The sequence below is a fragment of the Piliocolobus tephrosceles genome, chromosome 1, assembly GCF_002776525.5.
Source record: "Piliocolobus tephrosceles isolate RC106 chromosome 1, ASM277652v3, whole genome shotgun sequence".
NCBI classification, from domain to species: domain Eukaryota; kingdom Metazoa; phylum Chordata; class Mammalia; order Primates; family Cercopithecidae; genus Piliocolobus; species Piliocolobus tephrosceles.
Window position 1 is genome coordinate 12,850,809 of NC_045434.1, and position 15,191 is coordinate 12,865,999.

Genomic DNA, 15,191 nt, shown 5'->3' on the forward strand with positions numbered 1-15,191 from the left:
TCTTAGCAGCCACGCAGCATCACTTCCACTGTATTCTTCCTATTCATTGAGGCAGTCACAAGTGCCTTCCTAGATTCAAAAGAAAGGAAGATAGACTTTGCCTTGTGATGGAGAGTAGCAAGATTCTGGAAGGGCATGCAAGACAGAAAATGCTGTTATAGCCAATTTTGGAAAATACAATTTTCTACAGCATATATCACATCATTTCCTATCAGTGTTCCTCTGGGACTCTCGTACGTCAGTTATCTGCTTTGGGTCAGGAGTGTCTGCCTCTGTGATGTTCCCTCAGAACACCTGAAAGCTGGGAAAGCTTGAGTTTATACAAATACCCTGTTATGCACCCCATCCCCAGCCCATTCCCAGGTGCCTCCTTCACTGTTAAATAAGTTCCTGCTGCTGCCTCTCCTGAAGCCACACACATGGAGTTCCACAGGTGCTCAGCCAGTCCGTCCTAAATCAACTATGCAGCTCCTCCGTACGATGACTGCTGAGCTTTCTGAGATGCTCCCATCCCCATCCCAAGTGAACTTATATATGCCCTTGATTTATAGTCCATATCATATCATTTCAGAATACTTCCCAAGTATTTTGGTGAAGAGCCTTCTGTTTTTCCAAGATCAAAACTTAATTTTATATGGAGCTTAATCAGCTTTAAAAGGTCCTTTTAAATTGGTATTATGTTGTGGTGTTCAGCAAACTAGAAAATGTAGCACAAAAAGCCATTTCTGTTTAAAGGTAACATTTCCTTTAGGATAATTTTTTTGAATAAGCACTTCTGAGATTTTTGTTTATACTGGCAGACTGATGAGACAATTAGATATTAGCTCATTTACATCACAGAAGAACCCTCTTATTTCCTGTGTTGGGATAATTTTGTTATCTATGGGAATGCTTAGTAGAAAGGAAGTCAGAACAGATCTATAGACTTATAAAATTAATAGACTGTGGCAATTCATTTTAAGAATATATATACTTTATATTAGTTGAGTTTTTAAACTATAGAATACTAATATTTACTAAATATAATCTTAAATTTATTAAAATGTTAATGCCAATAGTTCAGAAATGCTTCTACAAAGCCTTAGTTTGATTCTAATCGAGTTTACAATTGAATAGATATTTAAGTACTAAATGCCCTTGAAGAAGTGAATAGTGAGAATATTGGAATTAGTAGGCAATGGTTTTCTCCTTTTCTTCAATATGTTATAAAGTGGTAGAAAGATAAAGTTGAAAGATCTCAAATTTAATTATGATAGCATTAGCTCACATAACCCTATTAGTAGGTAAATAAGTAGATGAGCTGTGGTGTTTCTTATTTAAAATGTAAATCCTCCTTCCTATTCCTTTTTTCGGTTGTAGCACACAAACAGCCATTTTTGTGAACTCTTAAGAACTGCTCTGTGGCTGAATGAAACCTGCTTTGGGAAAGTTGAATATTAATATTAGTCTTCTCTTTTAGGTTTTGATTTTGGTGTGCGTCAGAATGGTGAACGGGTTAATCACGTCAACCTTCCTCCTTGGGCACGTAATGATCCTCGTCTTTTTATCCTCATCCATCGGCAGGCTCTAGAGTCTGACTACGTGTCCCAGAACATCTGTCAGTGGATTGACTTGGTGTTTGGTTATAAGCAAAAGGGGAAGGCTTCTGTTCAAGCAATCAATGTTTTTCATCCTGCTGTAAGTGACTCTTTTAAAATAATCTGTATTTATATAAGATAGAACCTGAATATTTTAAGGTTAGTTGTTCGACTGTTCCTTTAAAACACCCAAGTTACCAAAGAGAATTGGTAGTAGCATTAAACCATCACCTAAGATTTTTCAGGTTTTATATTTCCTCTCATTAAAAACAAGATGCTATCTTTTTCAGAGGTTCCCCAAAACCATCCCCAGGTTTGATGATTCACCAGGTGAACTTGAGGATTCAGCATATAGTCATCCTTCTAGTTCAGGTTTATTACAGTAAATGATACAAAGTAGAATCAACGTGGGGCAAAGTCTGGGAGAAACCAGGCACAAACATCCAAGAATCTACCCCTGGTAAAGCACAAAGAGCATACTCAACCTCCTCCAGCAACGAGTCATAATGACACATGTGATATCTTGTCTGCCAGGGAATCTCATGAGAGACTAACTGTACAAGATTTTTATTGAAGTTGGCAATGTAGGCACCCTCTGCCTCGCACATACTGAAATTCCAGCCTCTCAGAAGGAAAGCAGTTATTCTGTATAAACCGTGTTGTTTGTACAGTTTAGGCTCAGTAGGTCACTCTTATCAATTAGGGAATGGTAGGACCTCTCCTGAAATTTGAATTCCCAGACAACAGGCAAGGGCCAACTTTGCAAGCAGGCCTTTCCAGAGATAGCAGTCAATCTTGCTATGTTAACTCTTTTCTGCACACTATCCTACATACATGGTCTACTTTAAAATGGCACCATGTTTTCTTATTACAGAAAAAGTACTTGTACTTTGTTAGAAAAATGTATAAAATACAGACTAGCAACAGGGAGAAATTTTAAAGTCCACTTTAATATCACCATCCAGAAATAAATAGTAAAAGCACCTTTAGACTTCCTTCTATAGATATGTATCATTCCATTTATATAATAATAATATTAATGCTATTTGGTAACCTTTTCTTCTCCCTAATAAGCTAATCTTAAATTTATTCAAGTCATTAGGTATCATTCTACAGTATTTTTAATGGCTTCTTAGTATAGGTAGAGCATTCTTAATCCAAAAATCCAGAATTCAAAATGCTTCAAAATCAGAAACTTTTTGAGTGCCAACATGATAATCAAAGGAAATGCTCATTGGACCATATCAGATTTCAGATTTTTGGATTAAGAATACTGAACTGCTAAGTAAATAATGCTAATATTCCAAAATCCCCCCCCAAAAAACCCTGAAATCTAAAACAATTCTGGTTCCAAATGTTTGTATAAGGGATACCCAACATATATTCTCAAGTATAGCTATGGAATAATTTATTCAGCAGTCTTCTATTGTTGATATTTAGTTAGGATTTGTTTGCTATTAAAATTAATATTTCTATGGTTATTTTTAGGTACATCTTTACTTCCTTAAGATAAATTCCTAGGAGTAGAATTGTTACATTTTTATTTTTTATTTGTTTATTTATTTTTGAGATGGAGACTTGCTCTGTCACCCAGGCTAGAGTGCGGTGGTGTGATCTCAGCTCACTGCAACCTCTGCCTCTCAAGTTCAAGCAATTCTTCTGCCTCAGCCTCCCGAGTGGTTGGGATCTCAGGTGCCCTCCACCATGCCTGGCTAATTTTTGTATTTTTAGTGAGACAGGGTTTCACCATGTTGGTCTCAAACTCCTGACCTTGTGATTCACCACCTCGGCCTCCCAAAGTGCTGGGATTACAGGCGTGAGCCACCACGCCCGGCCTACATTTTCATGTATACTTTTTGAGGTTGTTGGATAGACTAACTTTAGAAAAAATAATCTTACCTCTTCAGGAAACATTTATTTTGCTAGGCTCTGGGGATGCAAAAGTAAATAAGACTCCAAGAGGGTGAAGGGGGTTAGGAGGAAAGCCAACTTTCCTTTCCAAGGTAGATGGGCCTGTCTAGATGTAGTGGAGACTCCAACTGCAGCCGCTAAGAGGAAATCCCCTGAGGAGTGGGAGGTGAAAAAGCAGATTCTGAAAAGAAAGATACTTCCTTTCAAAAGGAAATATCTAAAGGACCTCCCCACTGTTTGGAGGAACGGAGGCAAGATGGTGCACTTCCGGGTTCTTCTTCACCACCAACTCTTCCCGCGCGCACAAAAATGCAGCCGGCGACCCGGGAAGGTGCAGATCAACTGGGCATGCGTCAAGTGACGTCAATCCGAAGAGACCAAGATTTACCTGGTCGCACCTGCGGAACGCCCCGGACACGCCCGTGCCCCGCCTATTGCCCTCCCACTTCTAGAAAAGCCACTCTTGGCCAGTGAGCCACGCGGCCTTCTCACAGCCCCGGGGGCCTTCTCACAGCCCCACTCCTGTCGGGATGTCCGGACTGTGGGAAGTCCGTCCGAGAGCCCCACCGGGGGACTCTGCCGGCCTCCTTTGCCGGAGGCCGACAGACTTCTCCCCCACACCTTAGGTTACTAAAATAAATGTGCAGTTTTGCTCCTACACTTGCCTACCCGCTGGTTCTTTTGTGCTCGCTCTGGGCTGGTCTTAGAAAAACAAATCACCCACTAACTGTAATTTTCTGTGTTGATTGTAACAAATCTACAAGAGTTTATAACAAATATGGGTAAAATGCACCCACAGAACCTACAGTAGACCACTCCGTATCTGAGCTTTTTTAGGCCAGTAGTCCATTCCCCAAAAGTAGCTTTAAAATAAAAAGCTCATTAGTTTATTTTGTTCCATAATTATTTTGAGTACATCTGAAGTCATGTAAAATTAAATTTCTTAAGAGATTTATAATCTAGAAAAGAGAATAAGATAGGTTTCCTGATTATTCTAATAGAAGATAAATGCTGTGGAAAAGTTCATTCTAAAAAAGGAGAATAATGTAGTTTGGTGAATAACAACTTCACATATAATATTAATATATAAGGAAGGAAAAACACTCTCTTTTCCCTCAGGTTAACTAGAGTCTCTGCAAAATAACAAAAACAAAGAAAAACAAAAAACCAGATTAACAAGAGCAAATCATATAAATTTATTTAATGAAAGTTTTATGTGGCACGGGAAGCTTCACATGGAAATAAGACCCCAAGTAGTTTTTGGAATTTTATTTTGGCATTTATAGAAATGTTATGTCTAGACATGTAATGAAAGCCACTACAACTGATTAAATATTATACTAAAAGCTAAGCCATCCAAGTGGATATGTACAAAATATAGCTGATCTGTACTCAATTACTGATCACCAGCTTTAGAAATAAAGAAGTAAATGCACATTGCTCTCCATCTGACTCTACAGGATAATGACACTAAGAAATAATATCTTCTTCTTGGCCAGGCGCAGTGGCTCGTGCCTGTAATCCCAGCACTTTGGGAGGCCGAGGCGGGCGGATTGCCTAAGGTCAGGAGTTCGAGACCAGCCTGGCTAATATGGTGAAACCCCATCTTTACTACAAGTACAAAAAAATTAGCTGGGCGTAGTGGCACATGCCTGCAGTCCCAGCTACTCGGGAGACTGAGGCAGAAGAACCGCTTCAACCCGGGAGGCGGAGGTTGCAGTGAGCCAAGATCGTGCCATTGCACTCCGGCCTGGGCGACAGAGCGAGACTCCGTCTCACAATAAACAAATAAATAAATAAGAAAAAATATCCTTAGTGCAATAATTTTATTAGTACAATAATACCCTTTACATTTAAGAGCTTTGAATTTTCATTGCTGCTCTTTTGGTTTTATCTACAATATTTATTAGAATCTAAATAATGCTCTCTTTATCTACCAGCATTGTATTTTAACTTCATTTTTGCCTCTTCCTATATATTGCTTTGGACAAGCAACTTCTTCAGTAATTTAATATCAAGTCTTATATGATATTCTCAGGTCTTAAATTAAAAACTGATTTTATAAACATACCTAATTGTAACCAGTCAAGGTACATTGTTTTTGTTCACCTATTCAGAAACATTGATACTTCTGATCTCAGTGAGACCATGAGTGATTGTTAACCTGAACAAAAGCATTTTTTCCATAACCTAGAATATAAAACAAAGTGTTGTCTTTCCCTTTGGTATTATATTATTGCCAAGTCTTTCTTTTTACTACATATGTCTTGTTCCTTTATTCTTTCACTCTGCAGACGTATTTTGGAATGGATGTCTCTGCAGTTGAAGATCCAGTTCAGAGACGAGCGCTAGAAACCATGATAAAAACCTATGGGCAGACTCCCCGTCAGCTGTTCCACACAGCCCATGTGAGCAGACCTGGAGCCAAGCTCAATATTGAAGGAGAGCTTCCAGCTGCTGTGGGGTTGCTAGTGCAGTTTGCTTTCAGGGAGACCCGAGAACAAGTTAAAGAAATCACCTATCCGGTATGTCATTTGGATTTCAATTGAATGCAGATGATGCCAGGCACTCTCCCAGGTGCGAGGGATACAGTAATGAATAGCATAGTCCTGTCCTAAAGCTGTGTACCAGTCAGTGCAAGACAGTGCAGCAGCGAAAGCAGAATCCTGTGCGAGGTAAATGCTGTGTTAGCGATATGAGAGAGTGCTTTGGGGAGCTCAGAGGAAAGAGGAATTGATTGTTTCAGATAGTAACTTCCCTCAGAAAGCAGAGAAAATGGTTATTCCCAGGGAAAGCCTCCCAGGGCAGTGACATAATAGGATTTTGCAAACAAGAAGAGAAGGACTAGAGAATAGTTTGAGTATTGGTATGCCAGTGTACACTTATCATCCACAATCAAAAGGATTGACCAGTGATGCGGATGTTTTGGTTTATGCTTAAGGGAGAACTTTACATATTTCTTTGGCCTCCCCAGGTTGTAATGATAAAAAGTACTGCGTCCAAAAATAGGAATTAGGTAAAATTTTTACTTCAAAATAGAAAAATCAAGCAAGCAAGCCTTAAAGCTAAAGTGGATTTTAATCTTCAACTAAATTCTTCATATAAAAACAGCATAAGATAGTAGAATGTGAATTGTAAACACTGTAAGGGTTTGCAGAAGGAAATCACAGAAAATGAAAAGGTAAGGGAAAGAAGTTGTAAAGGACCTTAAAGATGAAATAATTCAGTGTATCTCAAAGTGCAGTAATCTGTGACCTATTTTAAGAGGAAAAAGTTTTTACACACCTACACCTTGTTTTGACTATTATTCCTTAAAATAATATTACTTTATGTAAGACAGAACACTGGATATAAATTATTTGTGCTTATAGCTCACATATGTCAAATGGTCATGTTAAAAAATACAAACAAAACTTATTCCACCAGTGAAATTCAATTTTAAAGCATTAATATGGTAGACAATGTTGTTTTGCTAAAACTAAATTACGAGTGTTGAGTTTCATAATAGAAAACTACATTTTTTGTTTTCTGTTTTTGAAGCTTCACAAATCACTTTAGTCACTGTAATTACCAGCATCACTATTTTTAACTATGATCTGTCACTTGATTGATTGATCGATTGAGACGAGTCTCGCTCTGTCACCCAGGCTGGAGTGCAGTGGCACAATCTCAGCTCACTGCAAGCTCCACCTCCCAGGTTCAAACAGTTCTCCTGCCTCAGCCTCCTGAGTATCTGGGATTACAGGTGCCCGCCGCCACACCCAGCTAATTTTTGTATTTTTAGTAGAGATAGGGTTTCACTATATTGGCCAGGCTGGTCTCGAACTCCTGGCCTCGTGATCTACCTGCCTCGGCCTCCCAAAGTGCTAGGATTACAGATGTGAACCACCACACCTAGCCCAATCTGTCACTTTTAACATGTCAACATAATTTTACAATATATCCCTGAAAATTTATAAATGCCATTTCATTTACTACTATACTTATTGCTCATTAGCTGTTAAAGTTGGATCTGAGCAGTATGGCTGCTCGCAGTGGGAACGTGGTACCAACCTGCTTCATTCCCACCTCGGGACCTTTGCGATGACTGTTTCCTTCACCTGGAATAACCACTCCCCAGATAAATCCCCAGTTTGCTCCCTCATCTCATTCAAGTCTCTGCTCAGACATCTCTCTTCCTCGGAGTCTTCCCCGACCCCCATTTAAATGCTTTCCATAAGCTCTGATTATATCTAAGTCTAATTATGTCTAGAACAGGTGTTCCGTCATCCTCAGACCCCTTACCCTTCTTTTTGTGTATAGCACTTCCATCACCTGACATATTGTATATGTGTTAGTTTATTTATTTGTGTATACTCCCATCCCAAATAGAATGTAACTCCATAAACACAAGGATTTTATCTGTTCTTGTTCATCACTGTGTCCCCAGTTCTTAGGAAGGTGCTGGGCATATAATAGACACTCACTGTTTTTTAAATTAATGTCTTCTCTGATGCAAGTTCTTTAAGGTTTGGTTTGCTGCACTTCTGTGTGATGTGTAATGACATTTATGCCACTGCTTTTCTTTATTTGCACCACGGTGAAACCTTCCACACCATACTGCTTCTTGACTCTGTGGGCCTTCACTTGACATCTACACAAAATGCAAACACAAGCCTTGAAACCAAGCAACAGTACTCATTTATACAGGGGTCATCTAGATGACCCAGATATGCTTGTGTGAACTTCAGTTCACCATTGAAGTTTAAAACAATCAGAGCTGTATAAAAAGCATTTCAATAAAGCACTCCTCTTTAAATATTCTATGAGAAGTGGCTGTTCATATCCTTTGCCTACTTTTTCATGAGGTCGTTTGTTTTTTTCTTGTAAATTTGTACAAGTTCCTTGTAGATTCTGGATATTAGACCTTTGTCAGATGGGTAGATTGCAAAAATTTTCTCCCATTGTGTAGGTTGCGTGTTCACTCTGATAGTAGTTTATTTTGACGTGCGGAAGCTATTTAGTTTAATTAGATCCCAGTTGTCAATTTTAGCTCTTGTTGCAATTGCCTTTGACCTTTTCATCATGAAATCTTTGCCCATGCCTATGTCCTGAATGATATTGCCTAGATTTTCTTCTAAGGTTTTTATGGTTTGGGGTTTTACATTTGTCTTTAATTAATCTTGAGTTAATTTTTGCATAAGGTGTAAGGAAGAGGTCCAGTTTCAGTTTTCTGCATATGGCTAGCCAGTTTTCCCAGCACCACTTATTAAATAGGGAATCCTTTCCCCATTGCTTGTTCTTACCAGGTTTGTTGAAGATCAGATGGTTGTAGATGTGTGGTGTTATTTCTGAAATCTCTGTTCTATTCCATTGGTCTATATGTCTGCGTTGGTACCAGTATCATGCTGTTTTGGTTACTGTTGAAAAAGAAGCTCATGATCACTGATCATTAGAGAAATGCAAATCAAAACCACAATGAGATACCATCTCACACCAATCAGAATGATGATTATTAAAAAGTCAAGAAACAGTAGATGCTGGTGAGGCTGTGGAGAAATAGGAATGCTTTTACACCGTCGGTGGGAATGTAAATTAGTTCAACCCTTGTGGAAGACAGTGTGGCAATTCTTCTAGGATCTAGAACCAGAAGTACTATTTGACCCAGCAATCCCATTACTGGGTATATACTCAAAGGAATATAAATCATTCTACTCTAAAGACACATGCACACGTATGGTTTATTGTAGCACTATTTACTATAGCAAAGACATGAAACCAACACAAATGCCCATCAATGATAGACTAGATAAAGAAAATATATACCATGAAATACTATGCAGCCATAAAAAAGAATGAGATCATGTAATTTGCAGGGACATGGATGAAGCTGGGAGCCATCATCCTCAGCAAACTAACACAAGAACAGAAAACCAGACACCGCATGTTCTCACTCATAAGTGGGAGTTGAACAATGAGAACACATGGACACAGAGAGGGGAACAACACACACTGGGGCCTTACAGGAGGGTTGGTGGGGAGGGGAGGGAGAGCATCAGGACAAATAGCTAATACATGCAGGGCTTAAAACCTAGATGACAGGTTGATAGGTGCAGCAAACCACCATGGCACATGTATACCTATGTAACAAACCTGCACATTCTGCACATGTATCCCACAACTTAAAAAATAATACTGATAATAATAATGATAATAAATATACTATGATATAAATATACTATGATATGATATAAAGATACCATTGTATCTTTCTGTGTCATTGAAAAACTAGAAATTTAAACTCTGCAACTCATATAAAAGTAATTTCCCGGCAAGGAACTGTGAATGATAAATTATAACTATAAAATTTAACACAAAAATTTTTCTCAACTTTAATATTGATAGATTTGTATCCCACAGGGGAGCCACAAAAAAACACTGATAGACAAAATTTTAGAAGCTTCTTTTTAAAATGCCTGATCCTAACCTCTCTGTGCCCACATGAGCATTCCTGAAGCTCTTAAGCTTTTCCAGAGATACTCATTTTTTAGACCACCATGGTATCATTTAAAACTGTATATTAACATGTCCGCTAAATAGTCTGACAGAATTATTAGAGCTCCTAAACAGGCATGATTTTTTTAAAAGATAGTATATAGGTCAATGATGCCTTTTTTTTCATTTATTTGGAAAATGACATAAGCAAGTTTCACTAAAAATCTTAGGTTTTTTACAGAAATGACTGAAAATTGCTTAATATATTATTTTTATTTTATGTAGCATTTCCTCTGAAGAGTTGAAAGTAAAATAATGGGTTAAACTCTTAAATGTCTGAAAAGAGGGAATCCATTTAAAAAAAAAAGTTCAGTAGAGAATAAAACAGTCATAACAAGAACAAAAAGAATAGAACTGTTGGGGGAAACTCTTTAAAAGGTCATCATGTCTTTTCTTCTTATTTTGAAACTTTTTAATAATTGTTTTTGCTTGAAGTCAAGGAAACCTTTTCATTACTGTTCACGGGCAGCCACATGGGTATCTCTCTAGAGTCTTCACTCGCCTTTCTTTCCCCAAATCCTCTTGTTCCTCAAGCTCTACCTTTTATTTTTCACTGACAGTTCTTTCTCATCTCTTTTATTCTCTAGTACTGGCTAGAGATGCTCTAATCCTCTCAATATGTTCCATAGATAAGCACTTCCCCGTTCACTCATCACATATCTATTTGAGATGAGAACCTGCTATGTCCTGGCACAAAGATGAATCAGAGGTGTCCCCTCTCTTCAAGGAGCTCATAGCTGAGTGAGGTTTCCTGTGCTACATGTGGTCTTGATTTCTATTGCCATATGTACATATGGCTTGTGATACTACCAAATTACAGTCTTCTAGTAAGTATCAACTTTAGATATTTCAACTAGAAATAAGAAATATACTAAATTTTTTTCTCTGCTCAAATTTCAAGGAATTTTGAATGATTAACCACATATTTTCATATAAATTAGGCCAGAACCACAGCATAAAACTCAAATAAGGAACAAATATTTCTATACGCTAAGCATGGGAAATAAAAAATATGAGTAAAATAATTCTTGCCCTTACAGACCTTATAATCCGTATTACTTTCTCTTACTTTGTTTAGCACTTAAATTAGAAATAATTCTATACTTACTACCTTTTAAAAAGCCATACTTTTTATTTGTCTTGGTTTTAGAGTCCTTTGTCATGGATAAAAGGCTTGAAATGGGGGGAATACGTGGGTTCCCCCAGTGCTCCAGTACCTGTGGTCTGCTTCAGCCAGCCCCACGGAGAAAGATTTGGCTCTCTCCAGGCTCTGCCCACCAGAGCAATCTGTGGTTTGTCACGGAATTTCTGTCTTCTGATGACATATAGCAAGGAACAAGGTAAAATAAAATGTAATGAAGATCATTCTGGATATATCTTTCATGAGATTTGAGTATTTCTAGCTCATCTGTGCTGCTACTTTGAGTCCTTGGTGGAAAAAACTCAGCTCAAATTTGTGGTTATTTAGTACAAAGTGGGAATGAAAACATACTACATGAGAAAACTGAGAGTTAAATGCAGTGCCATTTGAAATGAGAGGAGGAACTTGAAAGGGACAAGAATAAATGGTTATGTTCACAAAATGAAGATGTTATCAATTTGACAGAAATGTACACTTTGAGGCTGTTGAGCCCCAGAATAGACAGACGTATTTGACCAACAAATCTACCACCTCAGAAGGTATAGTCATGGGTTTAAGCAACAAACACAACAAGGATGTCAAGATAACCTTGAAAATAGGGGTTTTTTTCTTGTGTATATCAGTATTGTTTTTATTTTTATTTTTTAAATTTTTTTTTATTTTTTATTATACTTTAAGTTCTAGAGTACATATGCACAGCATTCGGGTTTGTTATATATGTTTAAAACACGTATTCCTGAAAACCAGTCGTTTTCTGGCTCCCCACATACTGACTCACTAAAAGCAACATGTGGGAAAATGCTGTGCAGTAGAGGCCTCTTCATGTTTCTAAATGTCAACTAGACACTGGAAAACTAGGGACATTTTGCGTTTGAGCAGTCCCTCAGCCATTCCAAATTAACCATTTCACTAGAAACAAAAGAACTCTTCCTACTTGCTAGGCATGGACGTGGGGCACCAAAATGAATGACCTAGGGCACTCTTCTGTTTCTATCAGGTTATTTGCAGACTTGCCTAAAAGCCAGTGTGTGGACTAGATACCATTAGCAGCTGGCACTGCTGGCAATTACCGTTACCTTCTGTGCACTGTGCTCCTTGGGAGCTGTATATAGCCTTCCACCTGAACTGCAATACAAAGGGGCCAGCACGCAGAGAAAACATCAGGCACTTAAAGAAATTAGGTGTGCTAGCTGGGCCGTAGTTCTTTTAGGCTCACTCTTATTTCTGTCATGAAATGAATGATTGTTTTTATAGTTGTTAGAAATAAAAGAGGATGCATACCATTTTATCTACGTTTAGTGAGTTAATAGGATAAGGTAGATCTGTTTAATCATAATTATTGTGATAACAATGGTTTATTCTTACTAGTATGTTACAATTAGTTATGAGGTAATTTACAAGTAATTTACTAATAATACCAAAGTACCAACATGGGTGAATTATTTACCTTTAAAAAATTAGAGTACAGTAAAATTTCTCTCTGTTGAGCAAAAGAGAAAGAGCAGGTATTATCACTTAGCATTATGGGACTTAAATATGTCAGACATATTCTAAGCCTATCTTATTTGTGCCACTACAGTCATGAACCCTTAGTGTGCCCCTAATAGCTATGTTCATTCAAATTACACTTAATTTCCTCGCACAATGTATTTGGAATTTGTCAGAACCTGGGTATGTCCAGAGCAGTAGTGTAATAAAACAGTTTCCCCCATGGCCTCGATAGTCACAGTTCCTTAGTTTTGCATCCTTGCCCAGCTGCTTACTAGCTATGTGGCCTTGGGGAAGTTAACTTCGTGCTTTGCAAATCCTGGCTTTTGATCTATAAAGCAGGAATAACAAAATAATTTACCTCACAGGGTACTTTTCTGTAAGGATTCAATACAATAATGTATGAGGATGATGAGCATAGTGCCTGGTTCTCTCTAAGTGCTTAATAAATGTTTATTGGTCTGTAAATACCCTAGGGTCTGGAAGGGGTCAGTGTTTACTAGATACACCCAACACTAGACCCAGCAAGGAACAGTCAGCATAGACATTCTAGAGAGGCGTTGACTGAACAGTATAGCTTACGATGAAAGTTAGGTCACTTGTTAACACAAGAGACACACTGCATCAGAATCTCTGGGGCTTGAATCCAAGCTTATACATGCTGAAAATCAATTTTAGATTCAATTTTAGTAGATCCTATTTAAGATACACTGTCCTAGTAGGTAAAGGAGAAGTTCTTTTTATGAAAGAAGAAAAAAAAAAATGATGCCTCTTGTGTTACTGGAATGAGAAACCTTGGTTTATGGAGCACTTGCTGCATGCCAGGCGTTATGGTAGGTTTTGAGAGGACTCAAGACTCATGTGGTTCCTTTCCCTAGCAGCTTATATTTAGAGCAGTTTCTATTTAGTGAGTAGATTCCAATTTCTTTGTTGCAAAATGTTGTTAACATTTCTTATTTTACTCAACAAAACAAAAAGCTGTGAATTGCCTATTTTCAATATGCTGTTGATTCATTCAAGAAATATTTATTTGTTATACTCACCTACATGCTGGGTATTCTACTGGAATAAAGAAAGCATATTCTGTTTCCTTTAGGAACTTAAAACATTGCAAGTTTCAAGGGCAGTACCATTTACAGCATCTATGCTGCATTTAGCTATATCCAGCATACCAACAAAGCATAGATAATTAATACTACTGGGAAATGATATCAAATTTTCCAAATTCTTATGCCAAGAGAACATAATACTATGTTGTAAAAGAGAGAGAGGGCTGGGTGCAGTGGCTCAAGCCTGTAATCCCAGCGCTTTGGGAGGCCGAGGCAGGCAGATCACTTGAGGTCAGGAGTTCGAGACCAGCCTGGCCAACATGGTGAAACCCTGTCTCTACTAAAAATACAAAAAAATTTAGCCAGGCATGGTGGCGAGCGCCTGTAATTCCAGCTGCTGGGGAGGCTGAGGCACAAGAATCACTTGAACCCAGGAGGCAGAGGTTGCAGTGAGCCGAGATCGCGCTACTGCACTCCAGCCTGGGTGACAGAGTGAGACTCTGTCTCAAAAAAAAAAAAAAAAAAAAGAGAGAGAGAGAGAAGAACAGAGCCTCCTTGGATGAAGGTCTGCCATACACAGTCCTGCAGTTGACAGGATTCAGTGATCCCTTCTCAGGGTAAGTGTTGCTTCCACTCTAGCAGTGTTGTCTTCCTGCTACTAGCAGTTGTCTATCCTGGGTGTCTAGAAAGTTAAATAGTAGCTAGTTCATATTTATTTTTAAAAGAAAAGGTGTCTCAGAACATGAAAAGAGTAAGCTTGACTATCATTGTCTTTTATAATAATTTCTTAACAGAAATTTTAGTTCTGAATCAAATAAATCCCAGACAAAACAACACAAGTGAAAAAATATAATCTCACCCTCAGAATCCTATTAGCATTAAAGAAATAAAACTAAGAAAATGTTCCATTTTAGAGATATAAAGATGGTTTTGCACCAAATGATATGTTTTGCTATGTAAACTTCACCCTTTAATCTGCCAGTTTGGGGCTTTCATGTAACAATGGAGCAGTAACAATCTGATACTTTTCTTTCTCCTTCTCCTTGAGGTGTGAGAAGCATGAACAGTACGGACATTCAGTGGTCAGCCATCCTGAGCTGGGGATATGCTGATAATATTTTAAGGTTGAAGAGTAAACAAAGTGAGCCTCCAGTAAACTTCATTCAAAGTTCACAACAATACCAGGTAAACATTTTTATTTTTATTTTTATTTGGAGACGGAGTCTCGCTCTGTCACCCAGGCTGGAGTGCTGTGGCGCATCTCGGCTCACTGCAAGCTCTGCCTCCTGGGTTCACGCCATTCTCCTGCCTCAGCCTCCCAGGTAGCTGGGCCTACAGGCACCTGCCACCATGCTCAGCTGATTTTTTGTATATTTTTAGTAGAGTCGGGGTTTCACTTTATTAGCCAGGATGGTCTCGATCTCCTGACCTCATCATCTGCCCACCTTGGCCTCCCAAAGTGTTAGGATTGCAGCTGTGAGCCACTGTGCC

The 15,191-nt window shown here is 38.4% G+C and overlaps 1 protein-coding gene across 5 annotated transcripts in view; it reads left to right on the forward strand.

Annotated features, from left to right (window-relative positions):
* LYST (lysosomal trafficking regulator) overlaps positions 1–15,191 on the forward strand; it is a 212,479-nt gene that overhangs the window by 167,620 nt on the left and 29,668 nt on the right. For 4 of the 5 annotated variants that reach the window (XM_023216208.1, XM_023216210.3, XM_023216211.3 and 1 more), the window contains 4 exons: positions 1,460–1,677; positions 5,783–6,013; positions 11,173–11,362; positions 14,749–14,885. In XM_023216208.1, coding sequence (XP_023071976.1) covers positions 1,460–1,677; positions 5,783–6,013; positions 11,173–11,362; positions 14,749–14,885 — 776 coding nt within the window. Of the gene's footprint in view, positions 1–1,459; positions 1,678–5,782; positions 6,014–10,651; positions 10,849–11,172; positions 11,363–14,748; positions 14,886–15,191 lie in introns of those variants that run through there. The other variant, XM_023216212.1, reaches the window with a different exon arrangement.